The sequence below is a fragment of the Larimichthys crocea genome, chromosome XVIII (assembly GCF_000972845.2).
Source record: "Larimichthys crocea isolate SSNF chromosome XVIII, L_crocea_2.0, whole genome shotgun sequence".
Lineage (NCBI taxonomy): Eukaryota > Metazoa > Chordata > Actinopteri > Sciaenidae > Larimichthys > Larimichthys crocea.
In genome coordinates, this window is record NC_040028.1 from 14,018,076 (window position 1) to 14,041,204 (window position 23,129).

General features: G+C 40.4%; 2 protein-coding genes across 3 annotated transcripts in view; both read left to right on the plus strand.

Annotated features, from left to right (window-relative positions):
* Positions 1–2,516: 2,516 nt before the first annotated feature.
* Positions 2,517–20,106, plus strand: xirp2b (xin actin binding repeat containing 2b). Its single transcript, XM_019255248.2, has 9 exons — positions 2,517–2,661; positions 5,144–5,308; positions 5,914–6,042; positions 6,752–6,841; positions 7,004–7,061; positions 7,158–7,246; positions 7,586–17,066; positions 18,248–18,378; positions 18,470–20,106. Exons 2-8 carry the CDS (start codon positions 5,258–5,260, stop codon positions 18,337–18,339), a joined length of 9,990 nt encoding a protein of 3,329 aa, XP_019110793.2. The 5' UTR covers positions 2,517–2,661; positions 5,144–5,257; the 3' UTR covers positions 18,340–18,378; positions 18,470–20,106.
* Positions 20,107–21,173: 1,067 nt separating this feature from the next.
* Positions 21,174–23,129, plus strand: part of b3galt1b (UDP-Gal:betaGlcNAc beta 1,3-galactosyltransferase, polypeptide 1b) — a 44,607-nt gene continuing 42,651 nt past the window's right edge. Inside the window, exons 1-2 of one of the 2 annotated variants that reach the window (XM_027290793.1) lie at positions 21,174–21,216; positions 21,315–21,404. The gene's annotated coding sequence lies outside the window, so the exon portion shown is untranslated. Of the gene's footprint in view, positions 21,217–21,281; positions 21,405–23,129 lie in introns of those variants that run through there. The other variant, XM_010737455.3, reaches the window with a different exon arrangement.

Below are 23,129 nucleotides of genomic sequence, written 5' to 3' on the forward strand. Positions count from 1 at the left end.
ACATTTGCATTACAATTAATGCAAGGAGAATATTAGCATGAAGTTATTTGTTTACATGAATTAAACAAAGAATCATGTGTGGGAAAATTGCAGCCATAATTAATTATTACGCAGGAAAGTGCAGCTTGATGAAGACTGTTTTGAATGTGTAATTTAGCAGCTATCATATTAAGGCACTGATATTTTAGACATTTCTGTTTAAATGGCATCGTGTTAGTAGGTTTGTAGCTCTATAATTAAGACGTGATGTTATTTCAGTTTCTGATTTTCTTTCTGACATGAAAACCAAATTTGTTTTCAGGCAAACATGTCCGTCAGCCTTTGTGGAAATGACATTTTTAAAGTTTATTCAGAAATCTAATTAAACGTCGTAATGTAAATACAACAGCTAGTTAATAACAAATAGCTCGGAGGCTTCTCCCCTGGGCTGTACTCTTATTTAATCAGGCACAGTGACAAAGAGCTCACAGATATTTACAGCGAGGTTTACAAATTCACACCAAACACTTGTGTTGGCTGGCAACAAGCTATTTCTCGGGAAAGAGCAACCAGGGGTTTGGTGCCTTGCTTAAGGGCACACTGAGGAAAGCAAACAGCTTTTGTCTCACCCAGTCTGTCTTTATCTATTGTAAATTGTTCTTTTTGTTATTCATTGTAAATTATTCATTGTAAATTATATATTTTTTGGTATTCATTGTCATCCCCAAGCTTGGTCCTATAAAATATTTACAATTTTCAGTAATGTTCATGCAGTAGTCAAGGACTTGGACGGTGACACTTTTTTTTTTTTGCTCTGTACTTATCTAGGAAACGAAATAATGACTATGAGCCTACAGTGCCGATTTGAGTACAGATTTTAGTGTGTTATATTTGGGGAACAGTGCCTTATCATTTTACCACTGCTCTTTTCAAAGCTGTGTATATTGCAAAACCATCCCCACACTGGCCAAAATATGTAACAGTACAAATATCTTGGATTATGGACCAGACTGGTTGTATATATGGACAAAGTATACATCATAGTAGAGCAACATTTTTGTTGGCGTTGCTATTTTTTTGGGATTCTTTGAAAATAAGACCATACATTGTACTTTGTCTTGCTTCCAACACTGTTCGGGCTTTCTAAACCTTAATTTACGGCTTGTTGGCCACATATTTACAATCTGTTTGCAACCAAAGGACTTACCACAGCACACAAAACTGTAGAAATACTGATTTATCTATTAATCCTGAAGGAGCTTCAGATAGAGTTGGACTCCTCTGCAGCCGAAGAAGTGCTGAAAAATGCTGTCACTAAAATATTTATCTCAGTATAATTCCTCAGACTGGACTTTTCTTCTTGGTATTGTGTGTAAGTGTCTGCTAATATGTAAAGGATTATAGTAGCTGATGGAAATCATTTCTTATCTCCTGTGCTGGCAGTGCCCTCCATCTTTCTGTATGTATGTATGTGTGAGAGACAGACAGAGAGAGACAGGGAATTAAATATCTTTCCTCTCACTCTCACTGCTTGGCTTAACTCTGCTATGGATCACTGAGGATAGACATCAATCTGAATAAAACAGGGTCATCATGAAAAGAACATGAGACCTCAAAACACTGACCCAAATGTTCTGACCTTTCTTTTTCTTATTAAGGTTTGACGGATTTAAAAAATAAAAAAAAGATTGTAATTTTCATTAGGAGTACTCACAACAAACACTCCAGGGAAGAATCACATTAGCTTACATTTTAAATGATCAGCATTTCAGTCTGCTGTGGTTTGGCGGGAGCAGGAATCCCAGAGTGTCTCTTTAAAACAGGTGGTCTATGGAAATGCAGGTATGAGTTACACATGCTTCGGATGAACGGGGTTGTGCAGATGCCTGCTAGACATGTCTGGTCTCCAAACACTGGCCCTGCTTCCATGAGATACCAGAGTCAGGCTGGCGCCACCGTCTCCAGCTGAGCCAAACAAGATGAGCTGGCTAGCTCTTCCACACTCTGAGGTGTCTCTTGTCGTATTTACGGCCCCCTCCTCCCTTAACCCTCCTCTTCTCGACAAATAGCATTACATCACTAACCTCATTTCAGACCAGCTTCCAAAGCACAGCTCATGGCCAACACATTTTGCCACCATTTACTGTCACTTGAATTTGCACCTGCCAGGCATCCACTCTACACAGCTCAGGGATTAACAGAAGCAGTGAATAATGAGATATTCTCATATCTGTTGTGGACTTGTGTGTGCATAGTTTGGCATATAATGACAGGCGGTAACAGCTGCTGGAGAATGCGGTGCACTCTGATGGAAGCTGTGATGATGAAACCAGGGTGACCTGATTTATTGGTACACAAGTCTGCAGAGGAATCACAGGAAGTACTTCCATATGGATTTTCTGGGGACTTGACATAGGAGGCACAGAGAGGCCTCACCCCCTAAAAAAAAAACAACCCCAGGCCCATCTTTTGGAAGTGGGCGGAGGGTCTAAAATAAAATCAGCTGTCACCATCTGCTCTTTGGACAGAGGTGAAAACATAGTACTGGAGCTGGTCTCCAACACTGACTGGGATTTGCTTTTGGCTTGGAAAGACCCTGCAGGCCGGGGGTGCAGTGGCCTTCGTGTGGGATTTCTACCTGCTGAGCTCATATTTTTTATAATTCATCATCCTCCTTACCTGGTAGGTGATGAGCACTCAGAGTGTTGTTTGTCTTTGTGTTGGGTGGAATTTTGTAGAAATATGTGAACGATTTCAGCTTTTTAAATTAGGTTTTTAAAAATGTAGAAAAATGTAGCATATTATAAAATCTCTTTTTGATATCTGCAAAGGCAAACATTAAAAGCTCGCACTGGATTCTTGACTGTATACTCTAAAATTTATTGACAGCGTCCTCATGCTGAGTGCTCTTCCATTTCTAAATACTGAATAGAGAGGCAAAATATAAATCTTATATGTCAGGCCTGCAGGAAAATAAACTGTGACTAAAATACTAAATTAACTCTGGAGTTTTAGCTTAAGGAGAGATCAGATTTTTTTTAAACTAATATATTGAGCTCGGCACAGTTTGTACCAAGGCAAGTACCTCTGGCAGTCCTCGTCACCAAGCAAGCCGTGATACGAGGAACACGGAAGAGTAATTACAAATAAAGGCACAAACACAAGGTTATCAATGCTGGTTATCTAAAAGCTTTTGGAATGACAAGCCTTGACCTACCAGCTTTCCTCTATATTTCACAGAGAAACACGACCCTTCATGGTTAAGTTTAAAATAGGCTTGATTTATTTTTGCAAGTGCATGGCGCCTAGATTACTTCACTTTCTTGTTATTTGAGCTCTAAGCCCAACCTAACGTGTCAAGACATAGACTGTTGACGGATTTTAGTTCCTACCACAATGATTTACAGTCTATGAGTCAAAGATCTTAACTGGAACATGCTGAAGTGTAAAATATTTCTCAGATGAACTTAAGTAACTAGAACTGTCTAATATTAAGGATTGTGTAATACGTGCTGCTTTAATGGGCTGATTGGTTTACACAAACATACCCGCCATTCCTCAAAGGATAAAATAGATTATACTAGATTGGTAAGCTGCAAATCAAAAATAGCAAACTAAACATGTCAATGGAAAGAAGCTAATAATATAGTAGCAATAGTCTAAATGTCACTTTACTGGGTTACAATTTCAGCTTCTAGCCCGCGACTCATATCTTTAAAGAGCTTATCACTTTTGCCTATCTGTAACCTAAGGAGCTGATTAAAAAATTGTGTTTATGTCTGATTTGCTCTTTCATCGACTCTGTACTTTATTGAGTTTTTAATACTTTGAGAAATGATATGCAGCGATTAGATCTGTCTTTTGCAGCCAGAAAGAATATTACAGATGTGAAACATAATTTCTTGTCGCCAGGTGATTATTCTTGATATTACAATGAGTTGGATACACACATGGCTCTGAAGTAGCGCTAATTCACCACAGAGCAGCTGAGATGAAGATTTTCAATATGCTGCTCCTCTTCTGAGTAATGAGTTAGTCTTATGATGCTGTACTTTTTTTTCTCAAACATCAAAACAGCCTGTATTCATATTTCATTTTCTCATTTGCATCAGCACATTTATATCCACAAGAACCAAGGTGTGAATACTTTGAATTCACAAACATAGGCAGAAATGTTGTGTCAGCAGCTGGCTGGATGTGAAGTCTGTAGTTGTTAACAGTTGGAAGACTTAATAATCTCATTACTGTCTTTTAAGCTCATTCCAATACCCTGTAGGTTAACAATAGCGTTTCTTTGCTTCTGGTCTGTCCGTTGATGCAATTGCTGACATAACACCTAATAAAATCTAATTATACCTAAGATGAAAAGGAATAAGCTTAATGATCTTCTAAACCTGATTTTTTTCATGGTTGATGGGAAGTGTAGTCGACAAGTAATGTCTTTTCTTGACAAAATATGAGTAGTGTCGCAGTGAGTTACCGGCACAATCTTTTTCATGCAAGTCATGACCCTAAAAGACCATTTAAACCCTTTGGGTACACTGTCCAATCCAATCCAATAAGATCATTGAAAGCAAAATTATTTTGGACAAAAGCATCAGTTCTGTTGGGACTGGCTCTAAATTTTCCACAATCACAATCACATAAAACTGTACAAACTGTCAGAGTAGTAAATCCTGTACATCCTGTGAGTAAGTGAATGTCATGAGACAAGTGTTTGTATAATGTCCATATAGCACATTTAAAGCATTGTTATGGCTTAAATTTAGCTGTCCTTGTCAATATATGTATAAACTGAATAAATATCACAGTGATTGCTTATGAAATTTAAATGTTTTAGTAACAGGTGCATGCTTCCTTCTAATTTATGATTAATACTTAAATATTGAATAATAACCAGATGAGTCAGGTTATTTGCAATATAGTGAAACACATTAAGCCGGGCTTTTATATTTTTATATAAAAAAAAAAGTCCCTTCTCTGTACTTTAATCTGTTCTTTAATCTGTCTTTAAAAACAAAAGGACTGCACAAACATAAAGGGATACATGACCCTTAACAGTGCTTTAACCTCTTGGTATTGTGCCTCTAAATGACACTTTTTTTGACCCACATACAGTAATAATCATCTTAACAGTTTTATTTATTGGCTATTTGTGCTGTAGCTGCTGGCAGCGCAGGTTTTAACCAGGGCAGGACTTCCCGAAAGAAATTTAAACCAGAGGAACCGGATTCACTCTGTGGGCTCGGAGGGTATCCCACTGACCAACTGTGAGGCCATGTACCAGGCAGCTGTCTCCAAGCGAGCAGAGAACACCATCCCCAGCGGGGTACTTTAGTTTGTGCATGGACATGTATTGTTTCAACTGCAACATGTAACTTCCAGAACTGCCTGCCGTGAAAAGAACATTTGTGTAATTAGGACCCAACTGACTCTGATCATTTATATTGGTTTGCTTGCTTTCCAGGTTTGTGCTGTATAGCTTAGTTTTTACCTTCTGCAGAGAATCCAGGCCCGCACAGTAGCTGAGCTGCACTTAGCTGGTATTGTCACCATTAGTGTCTGTGTTGTCATGTAGTATTAGTGGCGGTGGTGGCAGTTTTGCTGCTGGGGAAGGGGGTCAGCAGTCTTGCTTATATAGTACATATATAAATAGAGAGGAAACATGAGACTCCCCTCACAGGGCGGAATATAGAGGAAGATTGCAGAGCGCTCTCATAGAGCTCTCACAATTCTTGAAACAATTACACTATACTATGAGAGTTTGTGTGTTTCTGCAGGGTAACAAAACAAACTACACGCGTCATTAGCTGCACAGTGTTGGACAGAGGCTTGCCATGCATGCACACCAGAAAGAATAGCCCTATTAAGCATCAGTTTGATTTCAGGTCATGTAAAAGTGGAAGCAGCTAATGATATTTACTGCTTCATTAGGTCATGGAAGAGTCGGACGTCTGTTCCCTGCCTGGGGGACTTGCAAGTGTGAGGAAACAATTTGAGACCCAGGAAACTGCAACCTCACACAATGTAACCCAGTTTCATTTCCATCACAGAACTGTGCAGGTACACACGTAGCACGCAATATATGCGTTTATTAGCCTAAAAGCATGAAAAAGATGACTGTGGTCACGTTTCTTCTGAGACGAGCATGTTTCTGTTTGCACCCTCACATTTAGCTTTCCATCTGGGCCACTGCATGGGAAGCTTTTCAGATCAGATCATAAGTACTTTATTAACCCCCGTAGGGAAATTGTTTTTCTTCTTCTTTTCAAGTAGAAGTGAACATTCAGACTGCATATTAAAACTTACAATCTTATTTCATCATATTGCACCAAGAACAGAGAAAAGTATGTGAAATGTTACAGACATTATCTCAAACAGCTTTCATGAAACCCTCCAGGGTGCTTTCACAACACTTAAATTGCAGCTCTACTCAGTTGACAGAAACTTAACAAAGCAATGGAAAAGAATGGCTTATTTTTTTGGTGTTTTGCTTTGGTACAGTGTGAGTGAACAGCTTGGCAGATTCTTTGTCATCTTGCGTCCATCTGTGATTAGTCATTTAAAACTGCAGTGAGCAATCTGGTCTGGCATCTTCTCTGCATGGTATTCAGTTGTGTGCCATTAAGCTTTGGCTGGTGCAGTAAATTGGAGTGGCGTAAGTTCACATCTGTGGATATGAGAAAAGGGTGCGATGCTGTGAAATGAAACAAGAGCGAGTTAACTGTGTGTATGTGCGTTTGTGCGCCAACCACTGTCTTCGTCTTCACAGGAAACATCAAACTCAGAGGTGACAGTGTCAAGCAGCAGCAGGCAGGTCGTCCCAGGCAGTCAACAGCTAAATTTCAACCAAGAAATGATGGTACTGAACATTTTGTGTTGATAAACACTTCAGACAATGAGATCTGTATAATTAATGTTTGTTTGGTAGTCCATGACAGTCAGGGTGTTGATTAAAACATCTAATTTAATGGCATTCATATGAAAGTTGGTGCAGTTTTATATCATGAATATCTCCTTATAGGTCTCATACAGCAACAATAACTTGGAATCAAGTTATGAAAACCATCAAAATGAAACAGGTAAGATGTTTAGACGTTTCTATTCGCTGACATATATATATAGTGTCACTGCCTGATAAATTCAAGGCCTGCCTTTATTCGTGTGTCTGTGCTTAGATGAGGAGTTTCCCAGGTATACTACAAAAGAACTGAGGGATCGCTTTGAAAGAACAATAGAAGAGGCTGCTCCACAAAAGCCAATGAAGGTAAGCCTTTTCCCTTCCCTTGTTTTATTTTGCATATTTAAGACTATATAAGGTCTAATTTAAAATAAATAAATACAGCATATTTACTAAAGTTGCAATCCTTAAGATTTTGTATCCAGTGTGGAAATAGTTCCACCGTGATCAACAACACACATTGAATTGCTATCGTTTACAAAATTCAGGCCCTAAATAGTATTAACGACATGGTTTAATTTAATGAAGATCTATAGAACGTAAGATTATTCATAAATCTACGAGCATTACAAAGAGGTGAAATGTAATATACATACAACTATGGAGTAATGTGATGATTTATCCACATTTTTGTCCCTTATGAAGATTGAACGTGACATCAATCGCTCTAAGTGGTCCTCAAATGTGACAAAAAACAACACAGTAACTAGTGAGGCATATGCATCTGCATCTGCTACTGAGGCAACAGAAGACACACTGGCTGAAGTGATGGATTATGAGGACTTTCCGCCCCCACCAGCTGAGGATTCTGACTATCTTCCACCCCCACCGCCAGACTTACTACAAATGCCATCTGACAGTCAAAATATTCCAGCATGCCATTACTCACCTGAGCCTCCAGAACCAGCAAACACCTCCAAATGCCCACTCAACAAAGAAGCTTACTTCAAGCAGAGGAGTATGTATGAGCTGAAACGTCTTTACAAGCACATTCATCCTGAGGTTCGTAAGAATATTGAGAAGGAGTACTACAGTGATTACAATGAAACTGAGAACAACCAGTTAGAGAGCCAAGAATACACATATGAGGAAGATGGTGGCAGCCCTGATGATATCAACGATGAAGAGTATGTTGAATGGGAAGAGATTCTTCCCGGGGAGGTGCAGGCGATGCGTTGGATGTTTGAGAACAAGCCTCTGGACAGCATCAAAGATGAACCTGTTGATGAGGACGACGAAAACAACAAAATAACCCAACAGGAAATCATTCTTGGAAAAGATGTGAGACGTACAGCTTGGATGTTTGAGACCAAGCCAATGGATGAGCTGAACACACACAAAATCAGCTCCACAGAATACAAAAACAAATTCAACAAATTTGATAAAGGAGATGTCAGAGCTGCAGCTTGGCTCTTTGAAACCCAGACAATGGACACACTAAATAAAATGCATAAGGAGGAGGATTTAACCAAAGAGATTGTGTTCACAGAGGAGGATGGAAATGCTACTATTTACATGATTGACAATAAGTACATGGAAAGCCTTGGGCACACTGAGACCATTGACGAGAGCCACCTGCTGAGTCTAAGGTCAGTGTTAGAGGAAATTAATGGTGAAATGAAAACTGTTACAACCACTTTTGACACTCAGTTTAAATGCATCATTATGGGTCAATCAAGCCAAATGCTGGAGATTAAGTCTGTGCGTAAAATTGAAACTGAATTGGAGAACTCCATTGCGTCACGTTGGCTTTTTGACACCCAACCGCTGGACATGACAAACAGAGAACATACATCTTTGAAACTTGTCTGTAGTCTTTCCATGGAGGACAGCAATAAAGGAGACTGGGGCAGGTGGTTGTTTGAGATAAAGACATTAAATTCTCTCAATGAATGGGAAAGCTCAAAAACGGAGACTCAGGAGGTCAGTGGAGCCGATGTGCGCAAGCACTGCTTGGTGTTTGAAACCCAGCCAATGGATTCTCTGAAGGATGACTCCAATGCAAGACCCCAGTCCATTGAACAAATTATCGGAGGCAATGTTAGATCTGCGAGACACTTTTTTGAAAGCAGCCCTCAAGCAGCGAGGAAGGCTCTCCCCGAGGTCGGGAAACTTCAAAAGGCAACAGTGAATGAAGAAATTAAAGGAGATGTTAGACATCAAAAGTGGCGCTTTGAGAGTCAAGCTCTTGAGCACATAGGAGAGGAAAAGAAAAAGGTTACACGAACTGTGAATGTTGAGGACGACCTCACACAGGAGGATGGCACAAGCTGCAGGGCAGATGTTCGTAAGAACTGCTGGGTATTTGAGACTCAGCCAATGGATACTTTAAAAGATGATTCAAATACTCTGCCCGTGACAAAGGAGGAAATTATTGCAGGTAACGTGAGATCAGCCAGAAATTATTTTGAAACTATTCCAACTGAGGAGCTAAAAGAACTTGCCGAGGTTGGCAAACTGAAAAAAACAGTAGCACTTAATGAGGAGAGGGGTGATGTAAGACATCAGAAATGGCGATTTGAAAGCCAGCCACTCGAGCAAATCAGAGAGGAAAAGAAGGACGTCGTCAGGACGATTGACCTTGAAGAAATTGACAGAGTGGATGTCTCGAATTACAAGCAAATCTTTGAGAGCACAGATTTAAACTGGAGAGATGAATCCCAAAAGATTCTCATAGAGGGTGTGACATCCGGCTCTGTGAGATCAAATAAAAACCTGTTTGAGTCCACTCCACTGTATGCCATGCAAGACAGCTCGGGTCACTTCCATGAGGTGAAAACAGTGCGCCGTGAAGAGGTCGTGAAAGGAGATGTAACAACTTGCAAGTGGATGTTTGAAACGCGACCAATAGACCAGTTTGATGAAAGCATTGATAAATACCAAATTATCAAGGGCATATCCAAACAAGAAATAGAGTCTGGTGATGTTAAAACTGCAAAGTGGTTATTTGAAACACAGCCTCTTGATGGCATTAAGTACTTCAGCAATATTGAAGATGAAGAAGTGATGGAGACAAGTAAAAACGTTGAGGTCGTGAAGGGTGACGTGAAAACCTGCAAGTGGCTATTTGAGACAAAACCAATGGACGTCCTGTATGAAAGAGTAGAGATCAAGGGTGAAAATGAATCTGAAGAAATGCAAAAAGGTGACGTCAAAACTTGTACATGGCTTTTTGAAACGCAAGCACTTGATACTATCCACGATGAGACAGGGACCGTTCTGAAAGCATGCACGGTGAATCAAGAGGACATTAGAGGAAAAGATGTGAGAACAGCTTGTTTTCTTTTTGAGACAGAGAATATGGAGAACCTCACTGGAGAGGAGACGGGCTCTTTTAAACGTGTCACCGAGATAGACATTGCGTCTGGAGATGTGTCAGGAATGAAGTACGTTTTTGAAAACCAAACATGCGACATCATGACTTCAACGTGCGAGGAAGAAATGCAAAAGCTCAGGAGAATTCAGGCCGAGGATATACAAAAAGGAAACGTGGTGAACTGCAAATGGCTCTTTGAAAACCAATCGATAGACACAATTCGTGATAGCCAAGAGGAATCTGTGAGCAGCCGCACGGTGATTGATGTACAAGGAGGAGATGTAGATAAGGGCCGTCTCATTTTTGAGACCTGCTCCTTAGATCAAATTCAAGAAGCATCTTCTGAAGACACAGAGTTGCTGAAAAGGCAAAAAATTGTCCGCGATGAAGATGAGAAAGGCGATGTGAGAAATTACACCATGATGTTTGAAAATCAGCCCCTTTATGCCATTCAGGACAAAGAGGGCCTTTACCACGAAGTCACCACCGTCACAAGTGAAGAAGTAACACGTGGAGATGTCGTTGGAACACGGTGGCTGTTTGAAACCAAGCCCATCGATGCTATCAAGGACACGGATGAGGTTTATATAATTAAATCTGTCACCCAACAGGATGTGCAAAAAGGAGACGTCACCTCAGCCAGGTGGAAATTTGAGACGCAACCTCTCGACAGGATTGCTGAAGAAAAGAAGGCTTTAATAAAAACTGTGGATGATATTCAAGGAGGCAACGTCAGGATGAACAAAGATCGTTTTGAGTGTGATGCCCTGTCGCAGGATTCTGTTAAAACGGTTAATGTGAGCGAAATACAAAAGGGCGATGTCAGGACTGCGAAGTGGAGGTTTGAAACCCAGTCCATTGACAAAATAAGAAGCATGAGCTCTGAAAATCTGATTGAAACAGTCAAAAAGGAGGAGGTTGCAAAGGGAGATGTTAAACATTCAGTCTGGCTCTTTGAGGAAAATCCTCTTGACCACATTAAAGAGGTAGATGAGGATGAAGAAAATCGAGCCATCACTAAAGAGGAGATTTCCAAAGCAGATGTAAAGACAACAACGTGGCTCTTTGAGACGACACCATTTGACAACTTTAATGAGACAAAAATGGAGAAGACTGAAATCATGGGAAAGAGCATCAAAGGAACTCTTGAGGAACTTTATAGCCAGAAAATGGTGATGTCGAAAGGAGTGCTCATTGAAGCTGATGAAATAGGCGACGTTAGGATGGCTAAATACCAGCTAATGAATAAGGACGCTCCGGAGATTCAACGAGAGGAAGTCATCAGGGGAGATCTGCAGACTATTATGATGAACCTACTGAACAGACAGGAAAGAAAGGAGCGGCAGGTAGTCATAGATTCGGAAGAGAAGGGTAATATCAGTTCAACGGTGCAGCAACTATTCAATCAAGAGAGAGACAGCAGTATTGAAAGAGAGGAAATATTACGAGGTGACATTCAGGAAGCTATAAACAACCTCTTTAATGCGGATGGGTCGGCAAAACATGGAATACTCATCCAGGAGGATGAGAAAGGAGACGTGCAGATGACAATATATTCCCTCCTCAATAAACAAGATAATGTTAATGTTGATAAAGAGGACATTGTAAGAGGAGATATACAAGGTGCTCTACAAAGACTATCCGACTCCGATAAGTCAGATCAGACAGTGAAGATAAAAGTAGATGCCACTGAAAAAGGAAATGTCAACTTTTACTCCACATGCATCGAATCTGGGTCTCTCGATTATCTTAAACAGCTCCATTTAGAACCTGATGAGACTTCACAAGACACAGCAGAGAAAGAGAAGATTGTCGGAGGCGACATCAAGGGCACAAAACTCAGCCTTTGTCGTAATCAAATGCAAATTGAGCGCACAGTGGAGGATGTTATACCCGGTGATGTTCACAACGCGGTGAAGGTTTTCATGTCAGAGCCAACAGTGTCATTGGAAAGAGTCCAAAAGGAGGAGATAGTCAAAGGTGATTTAAGAGCTACTTTGAATTTGTTGTCTGAATCAGCGAATCAGACAGTTGTTGTCGAGAAAGAGGAGGTGGTGAAAGGTAACATACCGAAAGCCCTGCGGTGCCTGGAGAGGGCTCAAACGCGGTACAAGGAGGTGGAGAAGCCAGATATCATACCGGGAAATATCAAAGGAGCTCTAAGATCCCTTGAGAAGTCAGCAACATCCAGAGCTGAAACTGTTGTCGAGGATTTAGTCTCTGGAGATGTGAAGGCCACACTGAAATCTCTGGAGCTGGCAAAGCAAACAGTGAGGGAAGTAGAAAAAGAAGAAATTGTGAGGGGTGATATTCGCATAGCAATGCAAAGTCTGCAAGACGCCTCCAGTGAGAGGATAAAGTGTCAGCAGGGAACAGATGTTCAGGGAGACGTCAGAGGAACAATTCAGCTCTTAATGGAGACCCCACCTTCACCGAAGATGCAGAGAAGCTCCAGCCTTGAGGGTGATGTAAAGGGTGATGTGAAGATGTCAATTAAGTCATTATATGAGACTCAGGAACAAACCCAGCTGGAGAAAGAAGAAGTGATAAAGGGTGATGTTAAAGGCACTATTAAATCTTTGTTGGAAACAGCAAAGCGTGAAACTCCCAAAGTCAAACTTGGAGCCTACAGGAGAGTTAAAGTCAAGCAGAGCCCTCCAGTTAAAAACCTTTCTGCTGATTCACAGAGAAACATACAGAAAATAAAGACAGCTAATTTGGTTGAAACACAAAAGGAAAATCAGTCCGTCTCTAATGAAACCAAAATAGTCACGACAAAGTCAAGTTCAGTGGAGCAGTCGACTCAGCAATCAACAACTGTGGTGGAGCATAAAACGATAACCCAAAACCACGGCATCAAAACACTGAAGACAGAGTTTCGTAATCTAAAGTCAAATCCGAAGGGAATGATAAAAGTAAATAAAACCAAAGTAGAAACTAATGTTTACGCCATAAAACCACAAGCGCCAGAGCCCGATCTGCCTCTTCCACCTCCACCTCCACCAGTGGCAGACGCTGACCTTCCTCCTCCTCCACCTCCTCCTCCTCCCTCTGTTGATTCTGACATCGATCACCTTCCTCCTCCACCTCCACCGCTCACCAGTGAGCAGGACTTCCTCCCACCTCCTCCCTCTCAACAGGAACTGGAGAGCATGCCAGCACAGGCAGTTCATCCTTCACCAGTGAAAGCAAAAAAGATGACGGTTAAAAAAGTGAAAGGTCCGGCTTTGCACCCGGTCCCGAAGCTGGAGCCTAAAGTCGAAATCAATAAAACACAACACGTGGAGGTTAAATCAGAGAAAGTGGTAGAAATGAGCCACAACCAATCGAAAACAACAATGCATTCATCAAAAACTGTTAAATGTGAAATCCCTCCACCACCCGAGTCACCACAGCCACTAAAGAAAGTTTACATCCCTGTTAAATTCACGCCTCCACCTTCTCCTCCTCCGTTCATGAGAGGGCCAATGAGTAAATTTAATACTCCATTAATAAAAGCAGAAGAAAAGTACCGGAAGATAAGGGAGGAAAGCTCCCCCTCAACCACTCCAACACCTACTTTTATACATGACTCAGTGACCGCTGCTCTTGAAATGCTTTCCAACAAAGAAACAGAGCAATCAAATAGCAACACATCAGCTGAAAAGGCAGCAGTGAACGTTTATTCAGAAACGCGATCGTGTGATTTATCCAAACAACTCGCAGATTCAACGATTATATCTTCCGCTAAACCGCAAATTGTCTCTAATGAGACTACTAACTCCGTGTCCGTTCAAAAGACCTCGTCTGTTAGACAGCAGCAGATACATACGACCACACAGAAAACAGTTTCTGTTTCCTCCAAGCAGTCAGTCTGTCAGTCTGTCATGGCTGAGAAAATCCAGAGCTCAGTCACTGAAAAAACAGAAAATAAGACGGCTGATAGAAAGAAAGATTCTAAAAATCTGAAAACAGTTTCCTCCGGCAAATCTGAAGATAAAAAGGAAGATGAAATGCATTCTGATAAAATTCCTATTCAAATATTAAAACCTGAACCTGCTGTCACCAGTAAGGAGACTGAAAAAACAAGCACATCACAATCTGAGAACAAGAAGACAAAGGATAATGCAGCACCAGAATTACCCAGTGACCTTCGTAATCAGTCTTTAAAAATAGAAAATGCCACGTCAGACAAAAAGGAGTCCAGATCACCACAGCGTGGTAACAAGAAGAAAGCTGATCATTCTCCTACCAAAGTTTCTGATCGGCCAATGCAAACAGAAAAGACAACAGAAAATACAAATGGAAAATCAGGCCAAGCAAACCAGAAGGTGAAAAAGAACAATAAGCAAGAAAAGCAAGTAGAGATAAAGACAACCAGTGAGAGCGTTTCACAAGATTTCAAGGTGGAGGTGAAGGAAGTTACCGAGGTGATCAGTGAACCTAAAGAAGTAAAGACAGAGATAAAGCAGGAGATTAAGAGTGTTACTCCCTCTGTTGCTGCTGCTGTCTCTACATCTGTTGTTACTGTTAACATAACTGACAGCCAACCAGAAACTCCAACTCCAACAAAGAAGAAAAAGAGGTCCAAAAAGTCTAAAGGGGGTGGTCAGACAAGTCAAGGCAAAGATATTTCCACAGAATCAAAGATAGACATTGTAAAAGTCAAAACAGAATCAGCTGAAAAATTCCCGCTAATTCAGGAAATAACTCCAGCTGAAATCCACAAAAGCGTACAAGAAGAGCGCGTTCAAGTCAAGACAGAAGTCATTACCACAGAAAGCAAAGACGATCAGAATTCCCAGCAACAAAAAGCAGCTCAGAAACATGTGAAGGGATCTCAGAAGAAAGGAGTGACAGTCATGCAGCACAGCTCAGAGGAGCACGCAGAAGAAAGTAGGGATGTCCCAATTATAGTGACAGGCGAGTCAGAACAAAATGAACTGGTAAAGTCCACCACAGGGAGAACAGAGGTATCTCAGAGGAAAGAGGAGGTGCACGTAATAGTCTCACACACCACAGAGGTACAAGAAGTTTCAGAGAAGACCGAATCTAAATCTGTAAATACTCGGCACGATACGCTTACAGATTGGCACAGCAGTCATTGTGGACCGGAGGGAGCTGTGGTAGAAATGGACACTCAAATAAACTATGATATGTTTTCGCATGTGTGTAAACTACCGGAGCCTATAGTGATGGATCTAGACGATTTTGAGGCAATGGAGAAGCATGAATGTGAGCAAGGTTCTGAAAAATCTACCTCTGGTCGGGGAACACCAAGAATATCAAAGATCAGTATTGGTTCTGCCAAAGTAGAGCACCAGACAAAGAAAAAGAGCTCAGATAAAAGACGGAAAGAAGAAGTGAGTCAATGCAAGTCTGTTGACCTCCGAGCTCCCTCTCCATCACTGAGGATGCGTTCTCCCTCGCCAACATTCATCACCATTGAGTCCATACGAAGAACTGACTCACCCCAGAGAGTTACTCCGTCACCCACTCTGCTGCACAGGCCGCCCACGCCTCCAACACCGCCGCCACGCAGGTGTGACACCCCAACCTCACGCCTCACTAGAATCACACCGTCTCCAACTTTTGACAGAGCGGAAAATTTGGCGCGGCTGAAAGACACGACGGCAAAGCTGTCACGTGGCGTCACCCCACCACCACTACTTCCCCAACAAATCTCAGAGAAGAAATCAGAGATTGTGGAGTCACCTGCATCATTCCATCGGCAAATTAAAATCGAGTCCCAGTTTACGGAGGCTTCTGGGACGTTGATTGCAACAGATAAACCCAAACAGAGTTTATCTGGAGAGGCTCAGCAGGTTGATGTAGAAGTAGAACAAGCTAATATTTCAGAGGGTCTGAATGCAAATGAAAGTAAGTCTGAGATCCACATGCCTTTGTGTCAAAATGACCCAGATCTTGAATCAGACGAAGAAGAGCCGTCATGTGCGTCTGTCAGAGAAAAGAGAGAGTTTTTCGAAGGAGCTCAAAAGGCTGAAATTACTAAGACCTATATGAGAAAGGAGCCCATTGCTATCCCTGAACGACTGGGCCCAGACATGGAAGAGTGTGAGGCGGAAAGTAAAAGCAAAGAAAAGGATGAGCTTCCCAGGGCAGACCTGTTTAGTCTTCTAAACAAATTTGAATCGCCAGAGGAGAAATCATATTTCAAAAAAGACCTTATCTCACTCACAGATTGGCTTCACAACGACGCTGAAAGCACAGAATGTGACAAAGAGACATCAGACATCCTGGAACAGGAAATACCAACTTTTGACATTCAGGCTATTAAAAATGTTTTTGAACTGAGCGAGCAAAGTTCCTCATTCAGAGAGGAGAAAAAGGATCAGGAGGAGCCTGCGTCAAGCCTGAGTGAAACAACAGTCGACACTTCAAAGCAGGAAGGTCCTCAAGAGACAAAGAGAGGCTCACGGAAGAGCACCCCCCTCCCTCCGCATAAAAATGAGGTGGAAACTGTGCCAGCAGAAGCACCAGCAGTCTCTGAAAGAAAATCAATCACGGAACATTTCTCAAATGTTGATGAATTTGGTAACAAGGTCACTGGGACAAGGACATCTGTCACTGAGCACTTTGAGAGTGTGTCAAGCCAACAGGCTCCTTTTTCCTATGCTGATGCAGTTAAAAGGAAAGCTGCAGCGGCGAGCCGAACAGAAACCTACGACGAAGACGCCACTGAGAAGTTGCTGAGGAATTTCCACAAAACGTGGTCAGAGAGTGAGACTGTTTTCAAGAGCCTCGGCTACACTGTTTCTGAAGAATCCACGTCACAAGTTGTGTCACATCAGACGAAGACAGTCTCGTCTGGTAAAGACCGAAACAGCATGAAACAGCAGAAACTAATGGCATGGATGGATGCAGTGTTTTTACTGCATTGTGTATTCTTTTTTGTAAAACTGAAAGTGTTAACCAACAAGACTACAGCCATGTAGCGCTCTGTGATCGTCTTTGATTAGTTTATTAACATGCTAACACTTACTAATCAGTGGTAATCACGAAGTATAAGATTATCATTCATTTTTCAGGTATGAATTTGACCTGTGAATGCACCTGAGGAAGCATGAATGGCTCCATTCAGTAGTGTTTGAGATATTTCAGTGATGGACTCACTCACACGTTGAATAAAAAGTCAAATTAACTCATTCTATTCTCTGAGCAGTGTTAATAATAAAATTTAGCACCTTTTGAGTTTGAATGTCAAACCAAGTGACATTGGGAACAGCAGCTTGGCAAAAATAATCTTTATTATTAAAGATCTATTATTTTACTAGTTACTAGCCTTTTCCTGAGGCCTTTTAACAACATGTCATGGCCTCCATCAGTCAGTGGAGTTCGCTGAGTTGTCATTAGGTTGTTTAAAGATGAACACCCAACATTTAACAGATGAGATGATGGTTACAAACTTCCTTTTTAATCTAATTGAAAGGTCTAGAAAAATAATGCAGACTTTGAATGAAATTAATTTGAGGAACTTTTTGTACATTGTTTGTAAATATGATGTCATTCTAAACATAATTGGTCTAATTGGTTATAATAAGCACTATGACTGCACTGTATTATGAAGAGGCCATCCATTAGCTAACCAGAATAAAGCCAGGATATAATGTAGGAAAATTGCAGGATACGCTGGCTAAGGGCTTGTACTGAACTGGATGACATCTTCTTTGTAGAGTTAACAAACATTGCCAAAGTGCAATTGAAATATGCATGGTTATCTGTGCATGCATTTGTGCAGCGAGATGAGAGGATAAAATAAAAGTAAAAAGGAGGAATGAGGGCAGACCATTGTCATGTTTTATTTCATAACATAGATAAGCATGTTTTTGAGCACAGTCTTTAATTATATGTCTAACAAGATTAACCATAATAAAAATGAAAGCAAAGCCATAGTTGTTGCATTGCGAGGAAGCCTTAAGGACATGCTCTTCACCTCGGAAAAATTAAGCAATAATAAATCTAATAATTTGCATTTTATCTCTTTCAAACAGGCTCCAGTTCCGAAGTCGGAGCTCTGCACGGTATGTCGGAGGAGAGCTTATCCAATGGATGCAGTGATAGTAGACAAAAAAAAGTACCATAAATCCTGTTTCTGCTGTGAGCACTGCAGTAATAAATTAAGGTAAATATGTCTTTTATTGAAATAAATGGTATAACTCACTAATTTTGATGTGGTGTACCTCTAAAATTAGGAACTTTCTTATCTCTTGCAGCCTAGGAAATTACGTCTCTCTCCATGGACATTTCTACTGTCCACCCCATTACAAACAACTCTTCCAGCTCAAAGGGAGCTACGATAATGGACTTGGGCAGAAACCTCCTGCAGGAAGTGGTGGACCTATCCCCTCAGATGAGAAACTTGAACATAGATATTCCATGAACAGCCTAAGTTCAGAAAAACCACACGGCAACAAAATATCTGTAGTTTGGCCCCCACCGGCCGATGCCCCAAAGAAAGCCTTTAAAATAGAGGAAGACATTCAGCTAACTAAACCACAGTGGCCCCCTCCAGATAGCTCCCCGACGTTACCCACCAAACACCAACACAGAAAGGCTGTTCCCAGAAGTGTCCTTTGAAATAAAGTCACCCAACCCCACAGTTTAGTCAAAAAAACAACAACCAAAAAACAAAGAAGAAGCACAAGAGAATGAATAGTACAATGAGAAACTAGAAAGAACTGTTGGCAGAGTAAAGGAAGTGTTTGGATGAAGGTCTTGCAGTTAAGTGATTTAAAAGGGAACGTGAGAAGTAAGGATATGAAAGGAAACTTGTCGTGTATATACTTGTAAATGGTGTGCAAGTGGAAAAGCAGGTTGTAACTAATTAACTTTAAGTAAGTAAGTAAGTAGGAACTAGAAAGATAGATGTGGATAAAGTGTGGAAAGTGGATGTAGACGTGAAGCTGTGTGCTTTGAACTTTTCATTCTTTGCATTTTATTTTTGTTTGTTTTCTGACTAGCAGTCACAGTCTTGACAGTTTCTGTAACCTGGGCTCTGTTTTCCTGTGCTTTTGTTTCCTCAGTTACAACAGTTTGAAAAGGACCCTACAGAGTTTTTGTTAGCAGTAACCAGATACAGCTGTTATATCACATACTTCAAACTACCAGAAATTTACACTGCAGAACAATGAGTCGATAGTCTGCTGCTGCCTCAGTCTGTTAGTTACACTGCAGCCCATTTCGTAGCTCTCGTCAGTTTGACACAAAAACATCTGACAATTGGGTCCATGTCCAAAAATACAGAAGAACAATTATTTTTTGCCTTGCAATTAAAAACAGCATCAAGACAAATTTTAAGATCTGGATTAAATAAAGCAGTGATTACAAATAAATCTTCATGTTACACCCTACAATTCTCACTACTCTTCAAAATATCACTCCAATTAGTCCCCATTTCTGTTTAATCCTGTTTCTTTTATTCTAAAATAAATTGGTTTATTGTAAAATTCACTCAATTTTTTTGCTACTGCATAACGGTTCATGGAAATAGTCTCTCTCCGCTGTTGTATTATTTTTTCAGGACATTTTTTTCTTTCAACATATTTTCAACATTTTTGCTTTTTTTTTTTAAGCACCTGGTGTGCAGACTACTTCATGAAAGCATCTTGGAATTATTTTATTTATAATAATGAAAGTATATAATATAAACAAGTGAATTGGTGATAATCATGTTTGTTTTGGACATTTGTATCCTATTTTGAACAACAAATATTTTTGAATGAATGAATTTATTTTTTAGATTAGACGGTTATACCTTGCTTTGTACAAGAAAATTCCTGATTCTGTCATGCTGTCAGGCTGGTTCACTAACTTTATTGCTGATCTAAGGGCAATAAAATATTGAATTTAATTGTTTCATTTGTCTCTTTGGAAGTATCTGATCAGTTTACATATAAGACACAAAGAGGAAGTACCATCACAGAGCTTGTCAGGCGCAGGTCACTAGATCCCTTTCACACCATAAGTATAATCTCCTTTAGAAGTTATCCCCACCCTGCAGGGGATTTCGTATCTCCTACCACCTACAGGTGTGCATACAGTAGACTAGAAAACTATTTCAATGTAGGAAACGATTGTAAACTGAGCATTTACAAAAAGGCAGATGGAGGACAGCTTGAACACATGCAGTGTGATACAGCAGGATACAGCTCATGTCTTAAATGAATTTTACAGCCAGTCTAAAATAAGCTTATGACCAAATGTGGTTACTCATCCTCTTACTGCTCCTCAGTGTGGACGGGCTTAGCAAACTGTCTGCTGGCTTTGTGCCCCTTCAAGACCATAGATATATTTGTAATTTATATTAAAGGGTAAGTAGATAGTCCTAATTAAAAAACTAAAATTAAGATGCTGAATTAAATAGGAACACTTTAACAAGTTAGTGTGCAATGCACAGTTTGCTGCCTTATACAGCTGTGTAACGTGCATATATTAAATCTTGTAAACACCCTTAAAATAAAGTCAGATGATTAAATTCATGGTGATGTCTTAGGGGAACCTTTTCGGTTCTGCAATTGTGCCTTGAAGAAATCTTTTTTATTTATTTTTTTGCATTGATTTATGCAGTTATGTTTTTTTTTAAAAAGGTTCTTAAGCATGAAAAGGTTCTCCAAAGAACTCATCAAGAACCAGTTTGTCCAGTATATACTGGAAACTTGCACACAATACAGTACACACTGCATGCTTCACCATTTAAATGCAATTATTTCTATATAAATAATTTCATGTTCTTATTTTATCATCTTTTCCTTTTATATTTGCTTTTTTAATCTATTTATAGTGGATATATGATATATGTTTGGAGCCACTACTCTCTGTGGATGCCTGGGTAGTCTCAGACCTTAATGTGTCTGCTGTGAAAACAGTTTGCAGGAGTTGACTGGAAATTCTCCCACAGCGTCAATCTACCTTGCTACTACAGGCTGCGTGCAATCCTCGTTTTCTCCCTTTGTGCTGATTGGTAGGTAGTCTATCGGATTACACTCTGATTGGTCGGCTCTTTGCTCGTCAGGCGTCACGTCAGCTTATTGCCTTACCATCATGTTTCCCCTCACCTAGTCGAAATAACAGTGCTGTTAGGATGCTGGAGCAAAGCAGGAGCGTATCATCAGGACCGCAAGTCTGAGTGGGATGGAGACACTGAGTGAGGTAGGCACAACAACAAGGACGTCTTTCCCACCCGACATGGCGTGTGCAGTGTTGAGCTTCTCTTATTCTGCAGGCTGCACTGCGGGAATGATGCATCTACTTTTTTAGGGTTTTTTTCTGCAATGTTTGTGGATTCTTCTATCCGCAGATTAAAAAAAAAAAAATCTGTCCTTTCTTATTTCCCTGCGCTCATCCGCAGGTTTTTATTTATTTATTATTTTTTATCTTTGGGTGTCCCGAGTATTGAGGAGCTCTGATCTCAGCCTCACAGCTGCAGCTGTACCCGTCTGGGTGTTCAGTGATGCAGCTACTTTGGCTCAAGCTCCACACTGATCTCAGTCCTGTTTGACAAGGGCCGTAACCTCTGCACTTAAAAATGCGTAGGTTGTCCAGGACAGAGGGAGATGCATGTGGCCAAGTTACACATAGCAGCCTACCGAACTTTAAACATATATATTTATTAATTTTGTCTGTAAATGTAAGATGTTTGACCTGAGAGTGAAACATTCAGTCATGGATTAATTATAAATGCTTTGCTCAATAGATGTCAGCTTGTATAACCCTTCACTTTGTAAAGAAATCTTAATTTTTTATTTATTTATTATAGGTCAATAAAGAATGATGCTCAGGGAGTCAGACTTGGTTGGATGTTGGTAGGAGACGTGAAAGCTCTGATGTTTTCTACACACGCCAGGGTCTCATAAAATCAATAGTGATGTTGTAGGTTAACGAAGTTCTGATTAATCATAGAAGATGTGAGAATATGTTTTTTCCTTTTTTTTATTAATTAGGCATGAACATAAAAAAGAAGTCTTTAAGAAAAGTAATTATAACCCCAGTTTGTCATGTCATTAATTTGATTAATTAAACTTTACATCACTTATTAGTTATTATTAGTTTTTGACTCCAGCCATTCTTCTTTGGAGTTTGTGAGATGTCACTTGTGCAGGAGACGATGTAATGAAAATAATCAGAGTATGTTTAAAAGTACAAAAAAAAATGTGAGCGAGCTCTCTGGAGGAGCTGTGTTTCTTCTTGCTGCCATTACTGGGACATTTCAGATCATTATGTGGATCAAATGCTAATGCTTTCTCTTCCTCATTCAACCACATGATGGTTTCAATTACATGTCCATCTGCTGGTACAGTAAGTAGCACTCTGTGCCAGACTGCCTGAGTGTCTAGAAGCATCTTTTTCATAGTTGATTTTGTTTTTTGCTGCAGCGCTTGTGCTCATACTATAACTCCATGTCTGTGTCTGTGCCCTGCTTAGTGTGACTGCTTTCACTAATCACATTTCGGCAAGGTGTAATTAGTCTAGGGAGTCTGTAGCCTTAATCCCTGGTTTAAGTGGACTGCGTCTTTGCTTAGTCAGTGTTACTTCTCCTGTTACACCGGGCTTACAGGCAGCATTTGTTAAGATGTCTATCAGTGTATTTTTGTATTTAAATGAATGATTACCACTTAAGGTCTGTGTGGAGCAAATAAAGGAGAAAAAGTTAGAATTTTATCTGATATAGTTGATTTAGAAACATTATTTTTTAATGTATTTGCATAATGTTTCTTGGGTCTATGATGGTTATTGTCATGTCAAGACAATAGCACAGTATTTACTTGGCCAAAACAGCTATGTCTATAGCCTTGCCAATAATAGGCTGACATCCGCACAGCTTCTTTTCTTGCTGTATTTCTGCCAGCTCGTTCTCTTCTCAGAAAGCACAGCTTG

What these genes read in the sequence shown, in the direction of transcription:
- xirp2b (XM_019255248.2), top strand. Translation starts at nt 5,258, where the DNA reads ATGTACCAGGCAGCTGTCTCCAAGCGAGCAGAGAACACCATCCCCAGC. An exon ending in ATTTCAACCAAGAAATGATG is followed by an intron (nt 6,842 to 7,003) that starts GTACTGAACATT and finishes ATCTCCTTATAG; the next exon opens with GTCTCATACAGCAACAATAA. An exon ending in GACGAAGACAGTCTCGTCTG is followed by an intron (nt 17,067 to 18,247) that starts GTAAAGACCGAA and finishes TCTTTCAAACAG; the next exon opens with GCTCCAGTTCCGAAGTCGGA.